The sequence below is a fragment of the Nycticebus coucang genome, chromosome 9, assembly GCF_027406575.1.
Source record: "Nycticebus coucang isolate mNycCou1 chromosome 9, mNycCou1.pri, whole genome shotgun sequence".
NCBI classification, from domain to species: Eukaryota; Metazoa; Chordata; class Mammalia; order Primates; family Lorisidae; genus Nycticebus; species Nycticebus coucang.
The window spans coordinates 116,049,311-116,070,036 of record NC_069788.1 but is presented as its reverse complement, the minus strand read 5'-3'; the positions used below and the strand labels follow the sequence as shown (position 1 = coordinate 116,070,036).

At 44.2% G+C, this 20,726-nt stretch overlaps 2 protein-coding genes and 1 non-coding gene across 6 annotated transcripts in view; 1 reads left to right on the top strand and 2 right to left on the bottom strand.

Annotated features, from left to right (window-relative positions):
- Nucleotides 1–12,083, bottom strand: part of SLC10A1 (solute carrier family 10 member 1) — a 33,384-nt gene extending 21,301 nt beyond the window's left edge. The window contains exons 1-2 of the mRNA XM_053602455.1: nt 11,592–12,083; nt 4,163–4,373 (exon numbers count right to left, since the gene is read on the bottom strand). Of these exons, the coding sequence (XP_053458430.1) occupies nt 4,163–4,373; nt 11,592–11,947 (567 nt within the window). The 5' untranslated portion in view covers nt 11,948–12,083. The remainder of the gene's footprint in view (nt 1–4,162; nt 4,374–11,591) is intronic.
- Nucleotides 12,084–12,178: 95 nt separating this feature from the next.
- SMOC1 (SPARC related modular calcium binding 1) overlaps nt 12,179–20,726 on the top strand; it is a 254,548-nt gene continuing 246,000 nt past the window's right edge. For 2 of the 4 annotated variants that reach the window (XM_053602448.1, XM_053602447.1), the window contains exons 1-3: nt 12,179–12,349; nt 17,286–17,747; nt 18,455–18,598. The gene's annotated coding sequence lies outside the window, so the exon portion shown is untranslated. The remainder of the gene's footprint in view (nt 12,350–17,285; nt 17,748–18,454; nt 18,599–20,726) is intronic. The other 2 variants (XM_053602449.1, XM_053602450.1) reach the window with 2 other exon arrangements.
- On the bottom strand, nt 18,001–18,123 carry LOC128595245 (small nucleolar RNA SNORA11). The gene has a single exon (XR_008382889.1). It is a non-coding gene; the product is annotated as a small nucleolar RNA SNORA11 (small nucleolar RNA).

The window sequence follows — 20,726 nt, the reverse complement described above, 5'->3', positions numbered from 1 at the left end:
CCATTACTGGGCATCTACCCAGAAGGAAAAAAATCCTTTTATCATAAGGACACTTGTACTAGACTGTTTATTGCAGCTCAATTTACAATCGCCAAAATGTGGAAACAGCCTAAATGCCCACCAACCCAGGAATGGATTAAGAAGGTGTGGTATATGTATACCATGGAATACTATTCAGCCATTAAAAAAAATGGAGACTTTACATCCTTCGTATTAACCTGGATGGAAGTGGAAGACATTATTCTTAGTAAAGCATCACAAGAATGGAGAAGCATGAATCCTATGTACTCAATTTTGATATGACTACAATTAATGACAATTATGGTTATGGGGGGGAGCAGAAAGAGGGATGGAGGGAGGGGGGTGGGGCCTTGGTGTGTGTCACACTTTATGGGGGCAAGACATGATTGCAAGACGGACTTTACCTAACAATTGCGATCAGAGTAACCTGGCTTATTGTACCCTCAATGAATCCCCAACAATAAAAAAAAAAAAAAATGAAAAAGGATATGGAGACTTTACATCATTCGTATTAACCTGGATAGAAGTGGAAGACATTATTCTTAGTAAAGCATCATAAGAATGGAGAAGCATGAATCCTATGTACTCAATTTTGATATGAGGACAATTAATGACAACTAAGGTCATGGCGGGGGGAGGAAAATCAGAGAGAGGGAAGTGTGTGCCACTTGGTGTGTGCCACCCCTTCTGGGGCCAAGACGTGATTGCAAGAGGGACTTTACCTAACAAATACAATCAGTGTAACCTGGCTTATTGTATCCTCAATGAATCCCCGACAATAAAAAAAATAAAAATTAAAAAAAAAAATCACACGATGGACACAGATGTGTTTCTGGGGTTTTTTTGTTTTGTTTTGCTTTTCTTGCTAATGTGTGGAATAATTAGGAAGCAGACAGGACGTGCCCTTTATTTTCAGGCACTAGCTCTGGGATCACTGTGATAGGTGCTGTGGATTCAGGGTTAATTAAGACATAGCTTTATGTTCTTGGTTAATGAAACAGGCGAGTGGGGAATAAAAATGAACAAGTATTTATAGTACAGTGTGGTAACCACTGCAAGTTTTGGCAGGAATTGGGTGCTATGGCAGGGAACAGAGCAAGCACCCTACCAGGCTTGGGGGGTTAAGGAAGGCTTCCTGGAGGAGGTGCTTTTTGTATTGAGACTTGAAGGGTGAGTAGGAGGGACTTGTGAAAAATGGTGAGTAGGGTGGGAGTTGGGAAGAAGAGTGTTCCAGGGAAAGGGCAGGGCATGTGCAAGGAGAGAAGAGCTGAGATTGGCCAGATCAGTTAAGACCAAATCAAGAAAGGCCTGAGAATCCACGTTAAGGAATTTAAACTTTATCCTGGAGGGGAGTAAGGGACCAATGAGTGAGTACAAGCGATAGAGTGACATGCCAATGTTTGTTCTTTACATCGCCTCTCTCAAGTTAAAACTGGGTCAGGGAGCAGAGTTAGAGGGCTGTGTCCATTGTCTAGTGAGAGAGGATAGTGGCCTAAATGAAGATAGTGCAGATAATAAGGATGGAGAAGAATGCATGGATTTAAGCAATGGAAGAGAGACTTGATGGCCACAGATTAGATGGGTGTGAATGGGGAGGGAGAAGGGGATGTTGAGAATGACTTTCTGGTTTTTAGTTGAAAGGCACACACATAGTCACTGAGATAGTTACATGGGGAGGAGGGGAGGAGCAGGTGTGGAGAAGAGTTGATTTTAATTAAATAATTTATATATATATATATATACACACACACACACACACACACAGTCTCACTCTGTTGCTCTGGGTAGAGTGCCATGGTGACATAGCTCACAGCAAGTTCAAACTCTTAGGCTCGAGAGATCCTCTTGCCTCATCCTCCCTAATAGCTGAGACTACAGGCACCTGTCACAACACTCGGCTAATTTTTCTATTTTTAGTAGAGACACGATCTCACTCTTGCTCAGGCTGGTCTTGAACTCCTGAGCTCAGGCTATTTGCCAGCCTTGGCCTCTCAGGGTGCTAGGATTACAGACATGGACCACGTTCCCAGCTAGTGATTTTAATTAAAACATAGTAAATTTTAAATGCCTGAAGTATAGTCAGGCAGAAAGATCAATAGTTAATAAGTGGATTCTGGAGTTGAGAGAGTTGGGAGCTGATAATACCATTCTGGAAGTTTTCAGCTTGCAGATGGTAGTTGCAGACCTGAGAAGGATCAGATCCTGCCCTGGGAGGTCCTGGACTGGGGGAAGTATGGCAAGAAAGGCAGAAAGCTTGGTCTGAATTCAGAAAAGTTACTTTTTCCAGAGGACCTCACAAGGGAGTCTGAACAGAAGTCACAACAGGTGGTAGGAAAACAGCAGAGCTTAGAGTCACCAAAGCTGATGGAGCTTAGAGTCACCGAAGCTGATGGGAGGAGGCTTTTAGGAAGGAGCCAGTGGTCAGTTATGTCAAATTCTGCTCAAAGATCAAGGAAGGATTGAGAATTGTCTGTTAGATTTGGCAAAGAAAATGGAGCAGATGGTCATCAAGCTATTGAAAGAATGGGGGACCCAAGAGGAGAGAAGAGAGAGATTCAAATAACAGGCCACTTGTTGGCTTGGTCACTTGTGAGAGTTCTGGTGGTAGTGTGGTGGAAGTGGAAATTATTCGAAAGCAAGAGGACTGACTCAGAAAGAGAGCTGTGAAGGAGAGTTTTTCTTTTCTTTCTTTCTTTTTTTTTTTTTAGAGACAGAGTCCCACTTTATTGTCCTCAGTAGAGCACTGTTGCATCACAGCTCACAGCAATCTCCAACTCCTGGGCTTAGGTGATTCTCTTGCCTCAACCTCCGAAGTGGCTGGGACCACAGGCACCTGCCACAACGCCCGGCTATTTTTTGTTGCAGTTTGGCTGGGACCAGGTTTGAACCTGCCACCCTCGGTATATGGGGCTGGTGCTCTACCCACTGAGCCACAGGCGCTGCTGAAAGAGAGTTTTTCTGAAGCTTGCCTAGGAAGGGGAGCAAAGAGAGAGATGTTAGGTGGAATACAAAGTGGATTCCACAAAATATCTCAATGAAGGATTTTTTTGTTGTTGTTTCTTAAAGATGAGAAATTAAATCTGTATCAGTGTTGATTGTAAAGAACTAATACAGAGATTTTTAGAAATGAGAGGGAGGTGGGGAGTTTGCTGGGGGAGGAGGCATAATCAATAAAGGGTAAAGCAAGGGTGAGAAGGTGGGAGTGTACCCAGGGCTGGGGATGGGTGATCAGCATGGCCACGAGGAGGAATGACTTGTCCATGTCTTCCAGGAGGTGGGAAGGGGAGTGACAGCCTTGTATCGGGACAGGGCAAGGGCAAAAACTACCCTTAAGACAATGAAAGTATGAAAATAACTTCCTCCACCCCTGAAAACCTGACTTGTAGTTTCTTTGTCACAGGCCCTAAACTGGTGCCAATCCCTAGGCTTCCAAGCAGCATGTCTTATAGACCAGGCCAAACGCACTGATCCAGGGACTGAGATAACAGCATGTTAGGTGAATTCCTGGCCTAGGAGAATGAACAGTAAGCCAGGAAGGAGGTGAACAAAGATCAAATTGTAAGGTCAGAAAAGTAGGTGGAGGGACCGTGGATGTATTCCAAGAGTTTGGGATTCTTTTAAGAGCAAAGCAGTGGCATGATGCCTGGTCTGACCACAATACTTCCCCAATCCCTCTGTGGCTTTACGCACTTCATTCTACCTCCCATGGCCCTCCTGAAATGCTGGGAATGTGTACACCACCTCTTTTCCCCTGGTCTCTTCTGTCTAGCTTCTTGTCAAGTCAGGCAAATTTTCTCTTGGTACTCTATGACCTCTTCTTTTCACGCTTCTTCCCAGGCTTATGTAAATCCTACTCTTTTTTTTCATGGTCTGGTTCAAGCCCCACTCCCCCATTTAAGACCCTCCTTGACCACCCCGACCCTCACTGATCTTCTGTCCTTGCGTGCTGCCAGTTCTTGCTTGTACACTCATGTTGAATCAAACTCTGGGGACAGTGAATCCTCAGGGCATGGCATAAAACTTAGCATCTAGTAGGGGCAAAATACAAATTTAATTTTATTATAAAAATGATGATTATACCTTATACTTTGTGTATGGTGTTTTACTGTTTTTTTCTGTTTTTAAGCCCCCAGGTTCTTACCTTTGTGACACAGCCTACATATTGTGGCCGTTTGGATTTGAGGATGATTCCCATGGTGGAAGGAATGAGAACGAGAATCAGTGATATCATGATTTTTCCATAGGGTACCTTATCCTTCAGGTCCCCATCAAAAATCCCTCGGGAGTAGATGTATAAGAGGAGAGGCATCATGCCCAGGGCAAGGAAGGTGGAGCAGGTAGTCATCACAATACTGGGTGGGAGACATGAGAAAAATGGAGAGAGAGACAGCCCATTAATATAAACAAATGCATAACATAACATTACAAATAAATATAATAATAAAAACAAAATTTAATATTTTGTTGAGTGCCTGCCATGTGCCAGGCATTGTGCTAAATAATTTACGTATATTGTTTCATTTCCTTTTCCCAATATTCTTAGGCAGTAACAGTAAGTATATTCTTTTGTTGTTGTTGTTAATAAGGAACCTGGGGGAGTAGAAGAGTTATATTTTGTCCAAAATCACACAAGGTAGTAAGTAAATGGCTAAGGCAGGATTTGAACCTAGGACTGTGCATCATTATGGAAGTTACATTCTGATCTCCTCTGTAACAGAACTCTTTTGGCTTTGAGTACCTGCCACATGCACAACTCATTTTGAAGAAAGCTAACTCTGTGATTCCCACACCCTGACTTACAGCCCATTGAATCATGGAATAGCACCTGATCCACAGTTGCTAAATGTTTGGCTTAGAGCCTAGGGAATGGCTGGGTGTAGAAGCTTTGTCCAACTAAGATAATAAGGATTAACTACATCAAGTATGTTTTATGTATTGGGGAGTTTGAGTGCAAGGTACAGTGACAGAGCACTTAGTCTTCGGGAATTGGTGATGCAGGAGTGATGGTCAGGCAGAAGCCAAAAAGTGGAGTAAGAGAAAGCAGTACACAGAGGTCATGATTAGAATGCTTGTATCACAGTGAACACCTAGCACACTTAAATATATATGTGAGCTTGTAAAGAAAGTCAGGAAAGTGCCCAGGGACAAGAAACAATGGAAAGTAGTTAAGTGGGTAGGCTCAGGTTGAAACTGCCTGCATGGAGGGGTTAGGGAGTGGAGTGTTAGTTTTGGTAATCTGGAGGTTTGGGTTTTAATCGCCAACAGAGGTCATAGGAAGAACACTGAAACTGAGACATCTAGCCAGGTATTATGGCAGGTGCCTGTAGTCCCAGCTACTTGGGAGGCTGAGGCAAGGGGATCGCTTGAGCCCATGAGTTTGAGCTTGCTGTGAGCTATGATTTCATGGCACTCTACCCAGGTGACAGAGTGAGACTCTGTCTCAAAATAAATAAATAAACAAATAACACACACACAAAAAAACAAATAAAAAAAAAACAAAAAAAAGAAGAAGAAACCAAGAAATTCATAATGAAAGGATCATGGGACTTCCTGATTATCTTATGGATCAAATATGAAATCAGTGTAAAATAACTAAAAAAATGGGCAAAAGATTCGAATAAGACATTCTCTCCGAAGATATACAAATGGCCAGTAAGCTCATGAACAGATGCTCAACATCATTACTTAATAGGGAAATGCAAATCAAAACTATAGTGAGATACCACTTCACACCCACTAGCACAGCTATAATAAAAATGAATAATAACAAGAGTCGAAGATGATGTAGAGGTTTTATAATCATCCTACACTTCTGCTGAGAACGTAAAATGGTACTTTGGATGGCAGTTTGGCAGTTTCTCAAAAATTTAAACACAGTTTTATGACCCAGCAATTCCACTCTTAGGTACATATTCCAAGAGAATGGAAAGCATGTCTATGGATGTTTATAACAGCATTATTCATAGTAGCTAAAAAGTGGAAACAACATGAATGAATGAATAAACAAAATAAGGTATATCCATACAATGTATGACTCAAGCGATTCTCTTGCCTCAGCCTCCCAAGTAGCTGGGACTACAGATGCCTGGCACAATGCCCGGGTATTTTTAAGAGATGGGGTCTTGCTCTGGCTCAGGCTGGTCCCGAACTTATGAGCTCCAGCAATCCACCCAATTGTGGTGGATTGTAAATTCAATAAAAATTTCAGACATATTTCTTATAGACTTGAAAGCTGATTCTAAAATTCAAATGAAAGAGCAAAAGGCTAAGAATAGCTAACATGAGTTTCAAGAACAGGTAGGAGGACCTAACTTTCAGATGTCAAGACTTATTATAAAATTATAATTAAGAAAGCATGGTACTGGTGCAAGGATAGCCACATAGACCAGAAGAGACATTCCAGACACAAACCCATGTATATTTCATTTAGGAAAGAGGTGGCATTACAGATAACTGGAGAAAAATTCACTCAGCGGTGATGGAAATTTTCTCTACTCATCTGGAAAAGATATAATTAGATCACACTATACATAAAAATAAGTTCTAAGATGATTGGAACATTCCATGTGAAAAGCAAAAATTTTAAACTTTCCAAAGAATATATTGGAAAATATCTTTGTAATTTTGCAGATAGTGAAGGATTTCTTAAACCTAAAATAACATAAGGCATTAAGGAAAAATAATGGTAAATTTGACCAAAGTAAACCCTCAATATTATAAGACATCATTATCAAAGTGTAAGGACAACCTCCAAACTGTGACTAGACTGTCGCAACACACATACATATAAAATAAAAAATAACGTCACAAATTGATTTTAAAAACCCACTAAAATAAAAATCCCATAGAAAAGCAAAGGACTTAACACCCAAATGGCCATTAAACATATGAAAATGTGATAGGCTGGGTGGCGCCTGTGGCTCAAAGGAGTAAGCTGTCAGCCCCAACCAAAAACTGCAAAAAAAAAAAATAATAATAATAATAAAAATAAATAAACAAATAAAAGAAAATGTGATAGACTGCCCATGAAATTAAATTCAAAACTTCCATGATCTATTTCACACTTAGCTAGCAAAAACTAAGAAGTCTAACAATTGTAAACACAGATGAAAATATGGAGAAGTAGATCATAAGACGCTGCTAAGTGTGAAGTGGAACAGCTAGTTTGGAGACTGGTTAAAGATGTGTGCACCCCACTCCCTAGCAGTCCCAGTCCTGGTTTTATTATATATGCCCTATATGCTCTCATCTATGGGGTGTGCACTGTTCAGGGAAGCCAGATATGTGATCCACGTGAATGTCTGATGGGAGAATGGAGGGACACAAATGAAGCAGCACTTCAAATACATGAAGTAGCTATTTTCTTTACATGCCTGTCTCTCAATGAGAAAGTCAAAGGAAGTTGTCCACTGTTTATATATACATTTTTTGAGTCAGGGTCTTGCTTTGTTGCCCAGGCTGGAGTGCAGTGGTGTCATCATGGCTCACTGTAGCCTCAAACTCTGGGCTCCAGTCATCCTGCCTCAACCTCCCTATTAGCTGGGACTCCAGGTGCCCACCACCACACCCAGCTAATTTTGTTTATGTAAAGTTTAAAGACATACAAATTCAATAGTATATCTTTTTTTCTGAATATATGCACATGTGGTAATAGTTGGAAAGGATCCGTGGAAATGCTGAATACCAACTTCGGGAGGTGCTCCCTTCGGGCTGTAAAGAGGCATGAGATTGGGAGAGAGAGACATGAGGCTTCCGTGCTATAGCTATTGATCTCTTTTTAGGAGCAAAGCCATACATAATTTGTGTGTTTGTTTTGCTGTCCTAGAGCAGAGAAGTCATGCTTACTTTGGCTTGGTGTGTCAGGAGTGCTGGAGTTTGCTCTTGGACTTGGTGTGCCATGTCAGCTTGGATAGGCAGGAGCATGTTCCCAGACTTCCAGACACTTCTCCACCTGCACAGGCACGGGGGCTGGTCAGGGACGCCCACCTCCCAGCTGGCTGGTGTCTGTGCCTGCTGTTTACCTCAGTTTACCCCGAGGGGCAGGGACAGAAATGGGACATGACTTTTTCTACTCTGCCTCTTGGAGATAGGAAGTATGGTAACACTGTGGGCCTGGCTGCCTTTTAAGGTGAAAGGGACACGTTTGAGTTTTAAATTTTTCCTTCCTGCTTAAGTTCTAAGAGGATTGTCCTACTTTTGGACATCTTTACATCCTGTTTGAGGGACTGGTTTTGAGCCCCTATCAATGGAGGAACTGGAGGCAGAGATGAGGGAGCTGAGGGGACCCATGGTGAGGTGGGAAACTTCTGGGAGGCCCAGAGGCTTCCACTTCCTCCATGATGGCGGGCAGACCTGTGGATGTTCTTAGGTTGTGTCCAAGCCTGTAGTCCTCACAGCCATTGGCTCTGGTCTCTGCTGTGAGCCCAGGGATGATGGGGGGAGCAGGTGAGCTTGAGGGGAACAGGTAGGGGGGCTGTCAAAGCTTGTGGGTAACAGGTAGGGGGCTGTCAAAGGGGTCCAAGTCCCTCTGGCACTCTCCCCTCTGTCCCCAACAAGCCAAGTCACTTCAGCTTTAAGGGCTTGTTCTCTCCAAGTCCCTCTGGCACTCTCCCCTCTGTCACCAACAAGCCAAGTCACTTCAGCTTTGAAGGCTTGATAATGATGTCTTGAGGGCTTGTTCTCTCGCCTGTGTTTTCCTACACTTTTTGCAGTTTTTCTAGTGGTCTCCATGAGGAAGGAGCTGCCATGCCTGGCTATGTCAAGGGGTCCACCTGGTAGCCCAGGCTCTTGTGATGGCAGGCTGTACCCAGGGCTCTGAAAATAGTTTCCCACAGATTCTGGGAGACCTTTGGCAAGACTCCAGACTTCAGCCTCTTCCTGTGTAAGGTAGAATCAGCATCTTCTTCCCAGCTCTGAATGGGAAATAGCAGTGTTGTGCTTAAAGTGAGGTCCCAAACTGAGGCCCGTGAGCTTTATCTGGCCCTTCAACATGTATTGTTTGGTTTGCAGAATCTTTTTAAACAATTTGAATGAGTTGCTGATTTCACATAAAAATGGAGATTCTATCCTGAAAAGCAGGGAACTGTGGCAGCAGGAAGCCCCCAAGTCCACAGAATCCCTGTCTGCCCTAATTAGAAGGGCCCTTCCAGAGGCTCATACTTTGTTTGTGGACTTACTAGCCCTGAAGATACTTAGTGAAAACACAGGTCTTCTGTTTGTGAACATGCTGGCCCTGAAGGTATTTGGATGAAAACTTGGGCAGAAGCCACCCAGTCTCTGAGCAGTCTATTAACCTAAGACAGTTTCTTACATTTAAATGTGAGTGCTGTATGTGATCCAGGTAACTGTTTAGTGCTGTGCTTGGCTGTTTCCTGTCATTGTCATTATCACAGTACATGTAACAAACTATCCCAGATGAACTCAATCAGAATTTGATGTCTGGCAGCACATGATGGTGGATGAGATTCATTCACTAGTGTGGGTGGCTCATTTGTGGGGAAGAGACTTTCTGGCAGAAGGTAGGCAGTCCAGCAAAGCATTATCTCTTGTGGGATCTAGGTAAAGGTGACAGTCCCCAAGTACCTGGACAAGAGGCTGAGCAGAAGAACAGGAGGGGTCATGTTCTTGAATCACCAAAAGCCTACCCTGGTTGGGGCCCAGCTCTTGAATCACCAAAAGCCTACCCTGGTTGGGGCCCAGCACCACAAGGTCTCCTTAGCACCCACTGGCTGATGAGGCTGAGGTGTCTGGGCACTCACACTTAAAAATTCCTTCTTTGTCTTTTATGCTGTTGCCACCACTCTGCTTCTTACACAGAGACACAAAGCCCTCAGTACCCCTTCCTGGGCTCCCACTCCCTGCATCTCTTCTGTGCCAGAATTAAGGTCCAGTCTGGGCTCCTGGGAATGCAGAGGCTGCAGTGAGCCACACCTGCAGGCCACATCGAAGACTCAGAGCTTGCTTTGCAGAAGGTGGGATTTGAATTGGACAGAGGGAAGACTTTCCTCCCAATGAGGTGGTTGAACATTGACATATATCCCTGTGGTAGCCTACACGAGCCACGTCCCCTCTTTGCCTCTCTCTCCATTGACTGCCTTAGTGAAGCTGAGTCAAGTGGATAGAGAGAGCCCAGAGCACTTCAGAGGGTGGGTCCTGGCAAACCACCTCTCTCTCTTGGTTTGTTCGCTGTAAAAATTTGTCGTGGGTCATTTGGCCTCACCAAGAAGGGCTTCTTGTTTTCTTAGCATGGTTCAGCTGGGGGTAGGGTGCTGACAGATGCTAGCAGAGTCCACTGCTAGAGGCGCCATCTGGATTCCACTGCTAACCCTGTGATTGAACAGTGTCTCCACCGAGGATTGAACCAGAGGAAACTGGCCTGAGGCTGAGGCTTAGCTAAGAGGAAGAGCTTCTGCTAGTCAGCTTTCTTCAGCCTCCGCACAGGTGAAGGGCTTCACTGGTGGGCATTTGAGGCTGGAGCCCCTCTGTTTGGAAGGACAGGCATCAACCAGCCCCCTTGTGCTGGGTCTCCAGGAGTGAGCCCTTCCTGATTTGTGCCTGTGACACTTTGGGTGGGGAGATGCTGCTATCTCCCCTCTACCAGACTGGCTGGGGGAGGGGCAGCATAACCTGGGTGGGTGTCAGGAAACTCTAGGACCTCCTTGGTTGTGCCTTTGCATGTAAGTGGCACTGCATCAGATGTCAGGGGGAGATGAGAGACTTTAAAAAGACATCCCAGATGCCCAGATAATTGAGAGGAGGACCTTTGGGAAATTCTTGCCCACTGGGCAAGAACTTGAGGTGCTCACTGGTTCCAAGTCACCCTAATCTTCCTGGAGATGTTTGGAAAGGATTTCACCCCCTTTCAGATCTCTGGCCTCAAACCAGACAACTTAACTTGCCCACCAGAGCAGGTGGGTACAGTTCTCCAGCGGCCTCTTTGGTTTAAAGCAAGTATCCTGGTTTGACACCCATAGCACAGTGGTTATGGCACCAGTCACATACACCGATGCTGGCGGGTTCGAGCCCAGCCCAGGCCAGCTAAACAACAATGACAACTGAAAAACAAACAAACAAACAGCTGGGCATTGTGGCAAGCGCCTGTAGTCCCAGCTACTTGGGAGGCTGAGGCAAGAGAATCACTTAAGCCCAGGAGTTTGAGGTTGCTGTGAGTTGTGACACCACAGCACTCTACTAGGGCTACAAAGTGAAACTCTATTTCTAAAATAAATGAATAAATAAATAAATAAATCAATACATACATAAATAAAGCAAGTCTCTTTTAAGACAATCCTTGTGCATCACTTGAGATGCCTCTGGGAGTAAGGGGGTCTCCAGGATGCTCCTGGATCTGTCTAGTTCCTTTGCCTCGTTGCTTAAACCAAGATGTATGCCAGGTCCTGCCCCCAGCCCAGCATAAGCTTTTGGCAGTAATTGCCAGCCACCCCCCCGCCCTAGCATCTACTCAGCCCCTACTCACTCTTTGCTGGCTTTAGCCCAGCCTTTTCCCTCAATGATGACATCTCTACTGCGACCCTTGTCCCAGCCTGCTCCCTCCTCATCCCCAGCCCTACCTGAGGTTCATGTCCCCTTTCAGGGCCAGACTGAAGACGTTGGACAGGTTGCCCCCAGGTGAGCAGCCACAGACCAGGATAGCCAGTGCCTCGATTTTGGTCAGTCGGAAGACCTTGCCCAGTGCAAAGGCAGTGAGGGGCATGATGCCATACTGTGCCACCAGGGCGATGGCCAGCCCTTTAGGCTTCCAGAAGTGCGCCTTGATCTTGCTGAACTCCATAGTGCAGCCCAGTGAGAGCATCGTGATGAGCAGCATGAGCACCAGGATGACGCTGAGGGCCAGATCCGTGGGGCGCTTGCCGAAGTTGGGCGGCAGGGTGAAGTTGAGGGCGGCAGATGTGTTGTGGGCCTCCATCCCTCTGTGAGGCTTTGGAAAACCAACTCTTGTTCTCTGGTGGACTCTGCTGCTTGTCCAGTTCTTGCTGGGTGCCTTCTCAGGTCACAGAGTTTCTGGACAAAATGTAGCTCTGGGCAAATAGAAGGATTATGCAACTAACTGAGCTGTTTCTGTGGTTGTGGCTCCAAGGGGGGAGCCCTAAGCCTTATCTGCCTGGCTTTCCCTATGTTTCCCAAACTCCCTGATCTCTGCTGCCTTCCTGGGTGCCATTCACACTGGGATGAGAGGGCTTATTTCTCTCCTTTGCCCTCTATTCAGCATGTCTGACAGGCATTCTGTTCCTGGGAGCCAGGCCAGGATGGCCCATCTCCTTCCCTGCAGCTCCTGGCACTGATGCCTTAATTTCTCCATTGAGGAAAGGTATGTCCCCATACTCAGTGGGTTATCATTTTTCCTTAGAACCCATGAGAGTGACAGGAGCTGACTGTTGCCTTTGGTTCTTGAATGTTGGCAGCACAGCCCAGGGGGTTGTGGGACGGGGTAGGAGCAGGTGATGCTGTTGGCCTGTGGGAGGGGATGTGTCCGTGACCCTTCTCCTGGGAGATGAGAGGACGCCAGTGTCCTTTTTGCCTGTGCTGGGGAAATCCTTGTCTTATCCCCAAACTTGGACTATGTGGGGAGGAACACTCCACGCTCTCTGGAATACTTACCTCAGACAGAAGAACCTGTGGGGATGGCACATCTCAGGAAGCTTGGAGGCTCTTTCCCTGAAGGGCGGTTCTGAGGAACCCTGGCTGTGGGTTTAGTTTATGCCCAAGGAGCCCCATCAGCCCCACTTGCTGAGAAGGAAGCAGGAATGCACCATTTTTTCTTTCAGATTTCCTGACTGCTCTACTTTTGCTGTTGCAGAGAGAGGCAGTGCCAGGGGCAGGGCTGTCTAGTATGCAGGTCATTTTGAGCCTTGCTCCTCCATCCTAGCTGCAATGATTGCTTGTTGGCTGGGTTGGAATTAATGAAGCCTGGGTCAGGTCTTATACAGAAGATTAGGCTTTGTGTGTAGGACTCCAAAGAGCAGAACAGGAGCCAGGATGTGAACCACTATTGGACAGGGGTGAAGACAAATTTTGGCCTGGTGCTAGGAGCTTCCAATAGCGGATTGAGAGGCCTCTGGAATCCTGCATGGATAAGGGTTGCATGACAGGGCAGATGAAGGTCTGGGCTCAAAGGAGGCTGCTTTCTCATCTTGGAGCCTGTCAGAAAAGGGTCCCCTAACATGGTTCTTAGAGGTGAATTACTGATCACTAACAGAGTACCAGGTACTTTGGGAGGTAATAAGCTACATAATCCACGTTCCTGCCCTCAGGGACCTTATGATCTCTATCAGACCACAGGAGACCAAAGGGCACACAATGCAAAGCAGAAGCATATAAAGGTGGAGGCCATGCAGGGCTCCCATGTACAATTGGGCAGGTTGTACACTGCACAATGCTGGAGACACCATTCACATAGACATCCTGTGCAGCCATGCTTGGGGCCCTGAAACCAAAGGAAGACATTACGTTTTTACACATCTTTCTGATGCCCAAAGGGATGATAAATAATTGATCAGTATCTGTTAAAGAACAGGTCCTGGGAATGTGTCTCTTGATCACATCATGCACATACAGCAGAGGTCCCATGAACACGCCTCTAAACTGGATTTCAAGCCATTTATTCTCCACTAACTCTCCCTCTTCCCCTCTTCTCAGAAACCCAGAGTTTTCCTACCTCCTTCTGTGAATTTTTCCCTTTGAGAAAACACACCTTTCACTGGCCATCCCGCCTGCCCTGTCTTTGCGGAGAATGGAAAATCTCTTCTAGGAAGCTGACAATTTTCATCCTTTTCTTCATATCTTCTCTGTACCTTCTCTGATTCCATAAAATTATGGGGACAGGAGGATCTTTTGTGTCATGTTAATGACAGCTGAGAGTTGTTGAACACACGCTATGTGACAGACACGGTGGCTTAAATTACATTTCTTATTTAGTCCTCACAATAGGGACTACAACTGGCCTTATTTTACAGGTTAGGAAAGCAAGGCTTAGAGAAAATTAAGCTGTCCAATTCAACTAGGCGATCAGTGGGAGAACTGTTATTCCACCCTGCCTGGCTCCATGCCCCTGACGGCTATGCTATCCCGCTTTGCTGAGTTCCTTGATTCGCCTCACTCTATCTCCCTAGTTACTCTGCTTTTTGAGACCTGGAAGCTTTGCCTGGAAAATCCCTGAGATTACATATTTTTTCCCACCTGGCCTACACTGTTTTTTTCATAGACTGGATGCACCAAGCAAAGTAACACCCAAACAATTTAATGGAGGTAGTGGTGGCTAAGTGAATTTACTTATGGGGTATTTTAGCTTCAGCTCTCAGCAAAACTGGGCTACTTTTCCAGATTCTGAGGTGACATAAAAAACCCATAGAAATAATTGTTTGAGTACAAAAAGGATCGACACAGAGGGATTTTCACTGAAGCACAACTCGTACCAGTGAAATATTGGAAACTTCCTTAAAGTCTGTTAATAGGTAATTGGTCATGGCCCATTTAAAAGAACGTAGCCACTAAAAACTGTAGTATGAAAGTGGCTGTAGAAATCTGCATTTTCTCCTTCTTTTCCCAGAAAAGTAATAAGAAAAACAGAGGAAAGTATCACAATGTTTTTTGGTGAAACTAGGGAACAAATATAATTTGCAGATTCCAGAATACCATGAAAAGGCTGCCCAAGGGCTGCTCTCAGGCAGCCTCACCAAGGGGAAAGGAGGGAAGGGGAGGAGGGATGGAGAGTGGCCAGAGGGCTCAGAGGCACCTGTGTGAGGAAACTCCAGGAATACACACACCTGCAGGGGAAGGACGTGACCTCAAGTGTGTAATCACCATTATGGGAGCCAGGGTGCTCAGGACAGAGGGCAGAAGCCATGGTACACCCTGCTCACGTTCATACAGTTAGCAGTGGGCATGTCAGTTACATGTGGCGCTGCATAACAAGCCACCCCCAAACTTGGTGACTTTAAACACCAATTTTTTTTATTTTGAGACAGAGTCTCATTTTGTCACCCTTGGTAGAGTGCTGTGGCATCACAGCTCACAGCAACCTCAAACTCTTGGGCTTAAGCTATTCTCTTGCCTCAGCCTCAGCCTCCCAAGTAGCTGGGACTACAGGTGTCTGCCACAATGACCAGCTTTTGGCTCTGGCTCAGGCTGGTCTCGAACCTGTGAGCTCAGGCAATCCACCAGCCTCAGCCTCCCAGAGTGCTGGGACTATAGGCCTGAGCCACTACGCCCAGCCTCAAACATCTATTTATATTGCCCTTACACATAGGGGGTGAAAAAAATCAGTTTATTGTTATCTTTCACAGTCCTTAGTTTCAGCTGTGGCTTTTGCTTGCAATTGCTCATGTGATTGCTGTCTGATGATGGCTGAGGATGAGTCATCTGAAGCCTTTTTCACTCTTGTCTGGAGCCTGGTTTGTCAGGCTTTTCTCTCTCTCTCCCTGTGGAATCTCTCCACATGGTCAGCTTTGGTTTCTTTAGAGTGTCATGGTCTCAGCATAGTCAGACTTCCTATAGCAGTTATTAAGCTGATGTGCCCCATGCAACTGCTACAAGTGGCCAGGGTTATAACTGCCAGGTGTCTTATGACCCAGTATGGAAACCACAGGATGTCACTTTCAATACATTCTGTTTGTCAAGCAAGTTACTAAGAACATCCCAGATTTGAGGTAAGGGAAGAGTAGACTCCCCTTGTAAATGGGAGGAGTAGCAAAGAATTTGCAGCCATTAATTCTCCACCTGGATGAGCAGTAGTTGTATGAAGCAACCTGTGGCTGTGGCTATTGTGGTGGGAAAACCCAGCTATTCTGGAAGGCTACCCTGGCCCCCTCAGCAGAGCCTCATACAAATAAATTGCCTGTTAAATGATGAGTGATACACAACATCAAATTAAATCCACTATAAGGTGAAGGAGGAAAAGAGTGACAACATTTTCCAACAATTGAACATTCACTGGAATAACAATGCCACAAGTAGATGAAAACTTTCCAAGCATTATGCAATTAGGGCATTGTGGCAGGCGCCTGTGGTCTCACCTACTTGGGAGGCTGAGGCAAGAGAATTGCCTAAGCCCAAGAGCTGGAGGTTGCTGTGAGCTGTGACAGCATGGCACTCTACCGAGGGTGATAAAGTGAGACTCTGTCTCTAAAAAAAAAAAAAAAAAAGAAAAGAAAGAAAAAGGGAAGGTGGTAATTGCTTCTAGGAAGGAAGACCACAAAGCAGAAATACCTGAACAACAATTAAAGAAAAATATCAACATTTTACAAACTCTAATGTGATAATTGATACAGGTAAAGATCACCAATAGAGGCTAAAATCCTCAGGTAAAAGTCTGTTAGGGAATAGGATATTCATATGGTAATAAAGTATCACCACAAAGATTAATTAGTAATTTTAGAGGGAAGATATGTATTGGGGAAAGCTGGCAGTTACCCACTTTAACCAAGTGACCAAATTTGGAATTACTAATATCAACAGCCTACAATCATGTGCCAGTGGGGAATGTTATATGGAATGTACAACATCATCATAGACAAAATGTTCAATCTAAATCTAATCAAGTGTTTAGACCTAGCTACCGTGTTTCCCCGAAAATAAAACATCCTCCGAAAATAAGACCTACTTACAGGTTTCCTTCTGGGTGAAATATAAGGCATCCCCCCAAAAACAAGGCCCCCCCCCCTCTGTCTTGGAATGAAAATTAATTTACCGTAAACTGGTTGCTAGGGCCGCCGTGACTGGCGTCTAGCAACCAGTGACGTTATGCGGAGTCTTGACCTCACTGCTGTGTGGAGGCTGAGCGGAGGTCGGAGTGGGGCGGGAGAGAGGAGGAGACTTTCACAGATGCGTGTAGAAGAACAGGAGGATCAGAGCAGGTGGGACTCGGCGAAGGTGGTGAGTGCTGGTCTGTTTCTGGTGACACTGCCTGATGCTCTCCAGCGCCCTCATGATGACTGAAGGTTCTCAGTCAGTGGCAGACCCTGCTCCAGCCCAGGTCCAGGCCTCAGCCAGCCCAGTGACAGTCCCCAGGCAGACCCCAGGGGGGAAATGTCTGATAAAGGGGTGGGGTGGGGCACTTAAAATGACACAGGTGGATCAGAGGGGGCAATCAAAATGACAGAGGAGGATCAAAAGGGGTTACTAAAATGGTAATCCCCCCTCTGATTCTCCTGTGCCATTTTGATTCCCCCCTCTGATCCCCACTGTGTCATGTTAAGTGAGCCCCCTCCCCCCACCCTGATACCCCAGTTCCTTTTTTTTACCCCTAGAAATGAGCGCAAAAAGGAAAAGCTACTCCATGGAGTACAAGAAAGGAATCGTGGAAGACTCTTGGGGCCAAAATCTTACTGCTTTCTGTAAAGAGAAGATGTTGAGTATCCGATTGGTCCTAAAATGGCGAGCAGAGTATGGTAACCTCATTGAACAAGTGGACAAGGGAAATGCTAAAAAGCGCAAGTGTGGATCAGGTCGGCAACCATTATTTTCCGAGCTGGAAGACCTGATCTGTGAATGGGTTGTTGACAGGAGAGCAAAGGCTTTGGTTGTGAATAGGGCTCAGATCCAAGAATTTGCCCTTGCAATGGCACCACAGTTTGACATAGCCCCCGAAGACTTCAAAGCATCACAACACTGGCTGGATAATTTCCTTCAGCGAAGTGAACTGTCTTTAAGAAGATCCACAACATTATTTAGGTTGGAAGATACTCAAGTTACTACCGTATTGTATATAGGTAATAAATTTCCTTTATTTTCATTTTACAATAAATGCGTACGGTATTCTTCATGGAAAAATAAAACATCCCCTGAAAATAAGACCTAGCGCAGCTTTGGGAGCAAAAATTAATATAAGACACTGTCTTATTTTCGGGGAAACAGGGTAGCAAAACAAATATAAGTGCTAGAAAAACAAATGAAGTATAAAGAAACAACCTGATGGATCTAGACAATGGGATGTTTTACAAAATAACTGGCTTTTTTTTTTTCACGTACAGAGCATTTTTTCATAGGGAAGCCATAAGCTTTGTGCCCCTTTGTTACATTGACCCCGGATTCCTGTTGGGTGTGTTGTAAAGAGCCTTTCTTCAGGCCCTGCTCTGCGCGTATCCCAACATGTGGTCTTAAAGAAGTTAGCTGTCTAATGAAAGTTGGGGGCCTATTCCAGATTAAAAAAGAATAAAAAGATAGAACAACCAAATGCAATGTATGATTGGATACTGGATTGAAAAAATGTCCAAAAAATTTTTGGAAGTAAGTAGGGGAAATTTGAATATAGATTATATATTAGATGATATTATGAAATTATTGTTAAATTAGTATTATGGTTGCTATGGTCTGAATGTGTCCCTCAAAATTAATATGTTGAAACTTAATCACCAATGTGATGGGAGGTGGGGTCTTTGAGAGGCAGAGCTCTCATGTTTGGAATTTGTGGTCTTAGAAAAGAGGCTGCATGGAGTTGGCTTGCCCCTCTACCATGGAAGAACACAGCAAGAAGGTACCATCTGTGAACCAGAAAGAGTACCCGCATCAGACAGCAAATCCACAGATGCCTTGGTCTGGAGCTTCCCAAGCCCCTGGATCTGTGAGAAATGCATTTCTGTTGTTTACAAGCCACCCTCTCTATGGCAATTTGTTATAGCAGCCCCAAATGGACTAAGACGGGGGTTATATAGTAGAGTGTCCTTATTTTAGGAAATGCAGGCTGAAGTTTTTATGGATAAAGTGTCCTGATGTCTGCAGGTTATTTTAAAATGGTTTGGAAACATGTGTGTACTGTTGAGTGTGTAGAGACAGCAAAAGCAGATTTGGCAAAATGATAACATCAGTGAATCTACATCAAGGACATCTGTGTATGCTCATTGTATTATTTTTCCAACATGTCTGTAGGTTTGCAATTTTTCAAAATAAAAAGTCAAAGAGAAAAAGAACACAGGGCAGAGGTAGATAACAAAGGGAGATAAAGCAAGGGTTGGCAGAACCCAGGAAGAATAAAGTATCAGATAAATAAAGATGAAATGGATGGAATACAAATAATAGACAATTTAAAAAGCCATAGTTAAGGACATGGGGGGAGAAATGAGAAAGCCAAACAAAGTAGAATGGAAATAAAGAGTTCAAAAAAAGAGCAAAGAAAAAATAATAGGTATAGAAAGAAGATTCAATGTATATATAATTGAAGCCTCCAAAGAAGAAAACCAAAAGAATGAAACAGATCAAATGAAAATGTATTTTCTGCTCAGTGCTCATAGCTCAGTGGTTAGGGCCCCGGCCGGGGCTGGTGGGTTAGAACCCGGCCCACGCCTGCTAAGCAACAATGACAACTATAACCAAAAAATAGCCAGGCGTATGGTGGGTGCCTGTAGTCCCAGCTACTTGGGAGGCTGAAGCAAGAGAATTGCTTAAGCCCAAGAGTTTGAGGTTGCTGTGAGCTGTGATGCCATGGCACTCTACCAATGGTGACATAGTGAGACTCTGTCTCAAAAAAATAAAAAATAAAAAGTGATTTTCTGAAATAAAGAAGACATTAATTTATATCATATAACAGGGTAAATAATGCGAGAGAGTCAATCTAGAAATATATTCTAGTAAAGTTATTAAATGTTGAAGATAATCAAGCAAAATTATTAAGTCATTGAGAGGAGAGAAAAATAGCGCTGGTCTCAGAGTTTTGTACAGCAACATTCAGTGTCAGAAGAAGGTGGTACAATACTGAAGAGATCTTCATGGGGGACAAATTGTTAGCTAAGGAATTTATACCCAGCTAAATTATCCTTCAACTATAAAGACTGAGATCCGAGGTCTTGGTCACAGATGATTTCAGGAAATAGTCACATTATGCACCTTTTCTGAGGAGAATAAATGCTAGGCAGCTAAGATATAATTGAAGAAATAACAGAGAAAAGACTGGAAACAAGCTTTAAATATATGTAATATAGACTTTAAAAAGCTAAAGTAATTCTACACATTAGTGTGATTGAAAGGATGTAAACTTTATTTATTTTTAATATTTATTTACTCATTTTGAGACATGATCTCACTCTGTTGCCCCGGGTAGAGTGCCATGATGTCCTAGCTCACGGCAACCTCAAACTCTTGGGCTCAGATGATTCCCTTGCCTCCACCTTCCAAGTAGCTGGGACTATAGGCATCCACCACAATGCCCAGCTAGTTTTTCTATTTTTGGTAGAGATAGGGTCTCACTCTTGCTCAGGCTGGTCTCAAACTCGCTGAGTTTGGATGATCCACCCACCTCAGCCTCCCAGAGTTTTAGGATTACAGGTGTGAGCCACCATGTCCAGCCAAGATAAAACAGTTCCAATTATCTCTGTACAAAATAGCAAAGCACAACATTTGTAAAGCTAAAGTTATGGCAGATACAGGGGTAAAAATAGATAAGCAAATAAATAATTGAGACTTGAATTCATCTCTCTTGATCAATAGGTCAAACTGGAAAAAAATAAGTTGGTTTATAGAAGACCTAAGTATTGTATTTAGAGGAGATACAGGTTCACAATCTCTTTTCCAAAACCCTCCATAATTTTTCAGTTTGGATATAGTACATATACTGTACTTATCCTGTATATTAATTACGTAACAGGAATTTCTGAGTCAATCATATGACAGGTTAAGTAAAACTTGCATTTTCATTGCAGTTTAGAATAGAGTTTGCTGTCAGGGGGGTTGCAAAAAGACTTTGAGATTTCAGAATA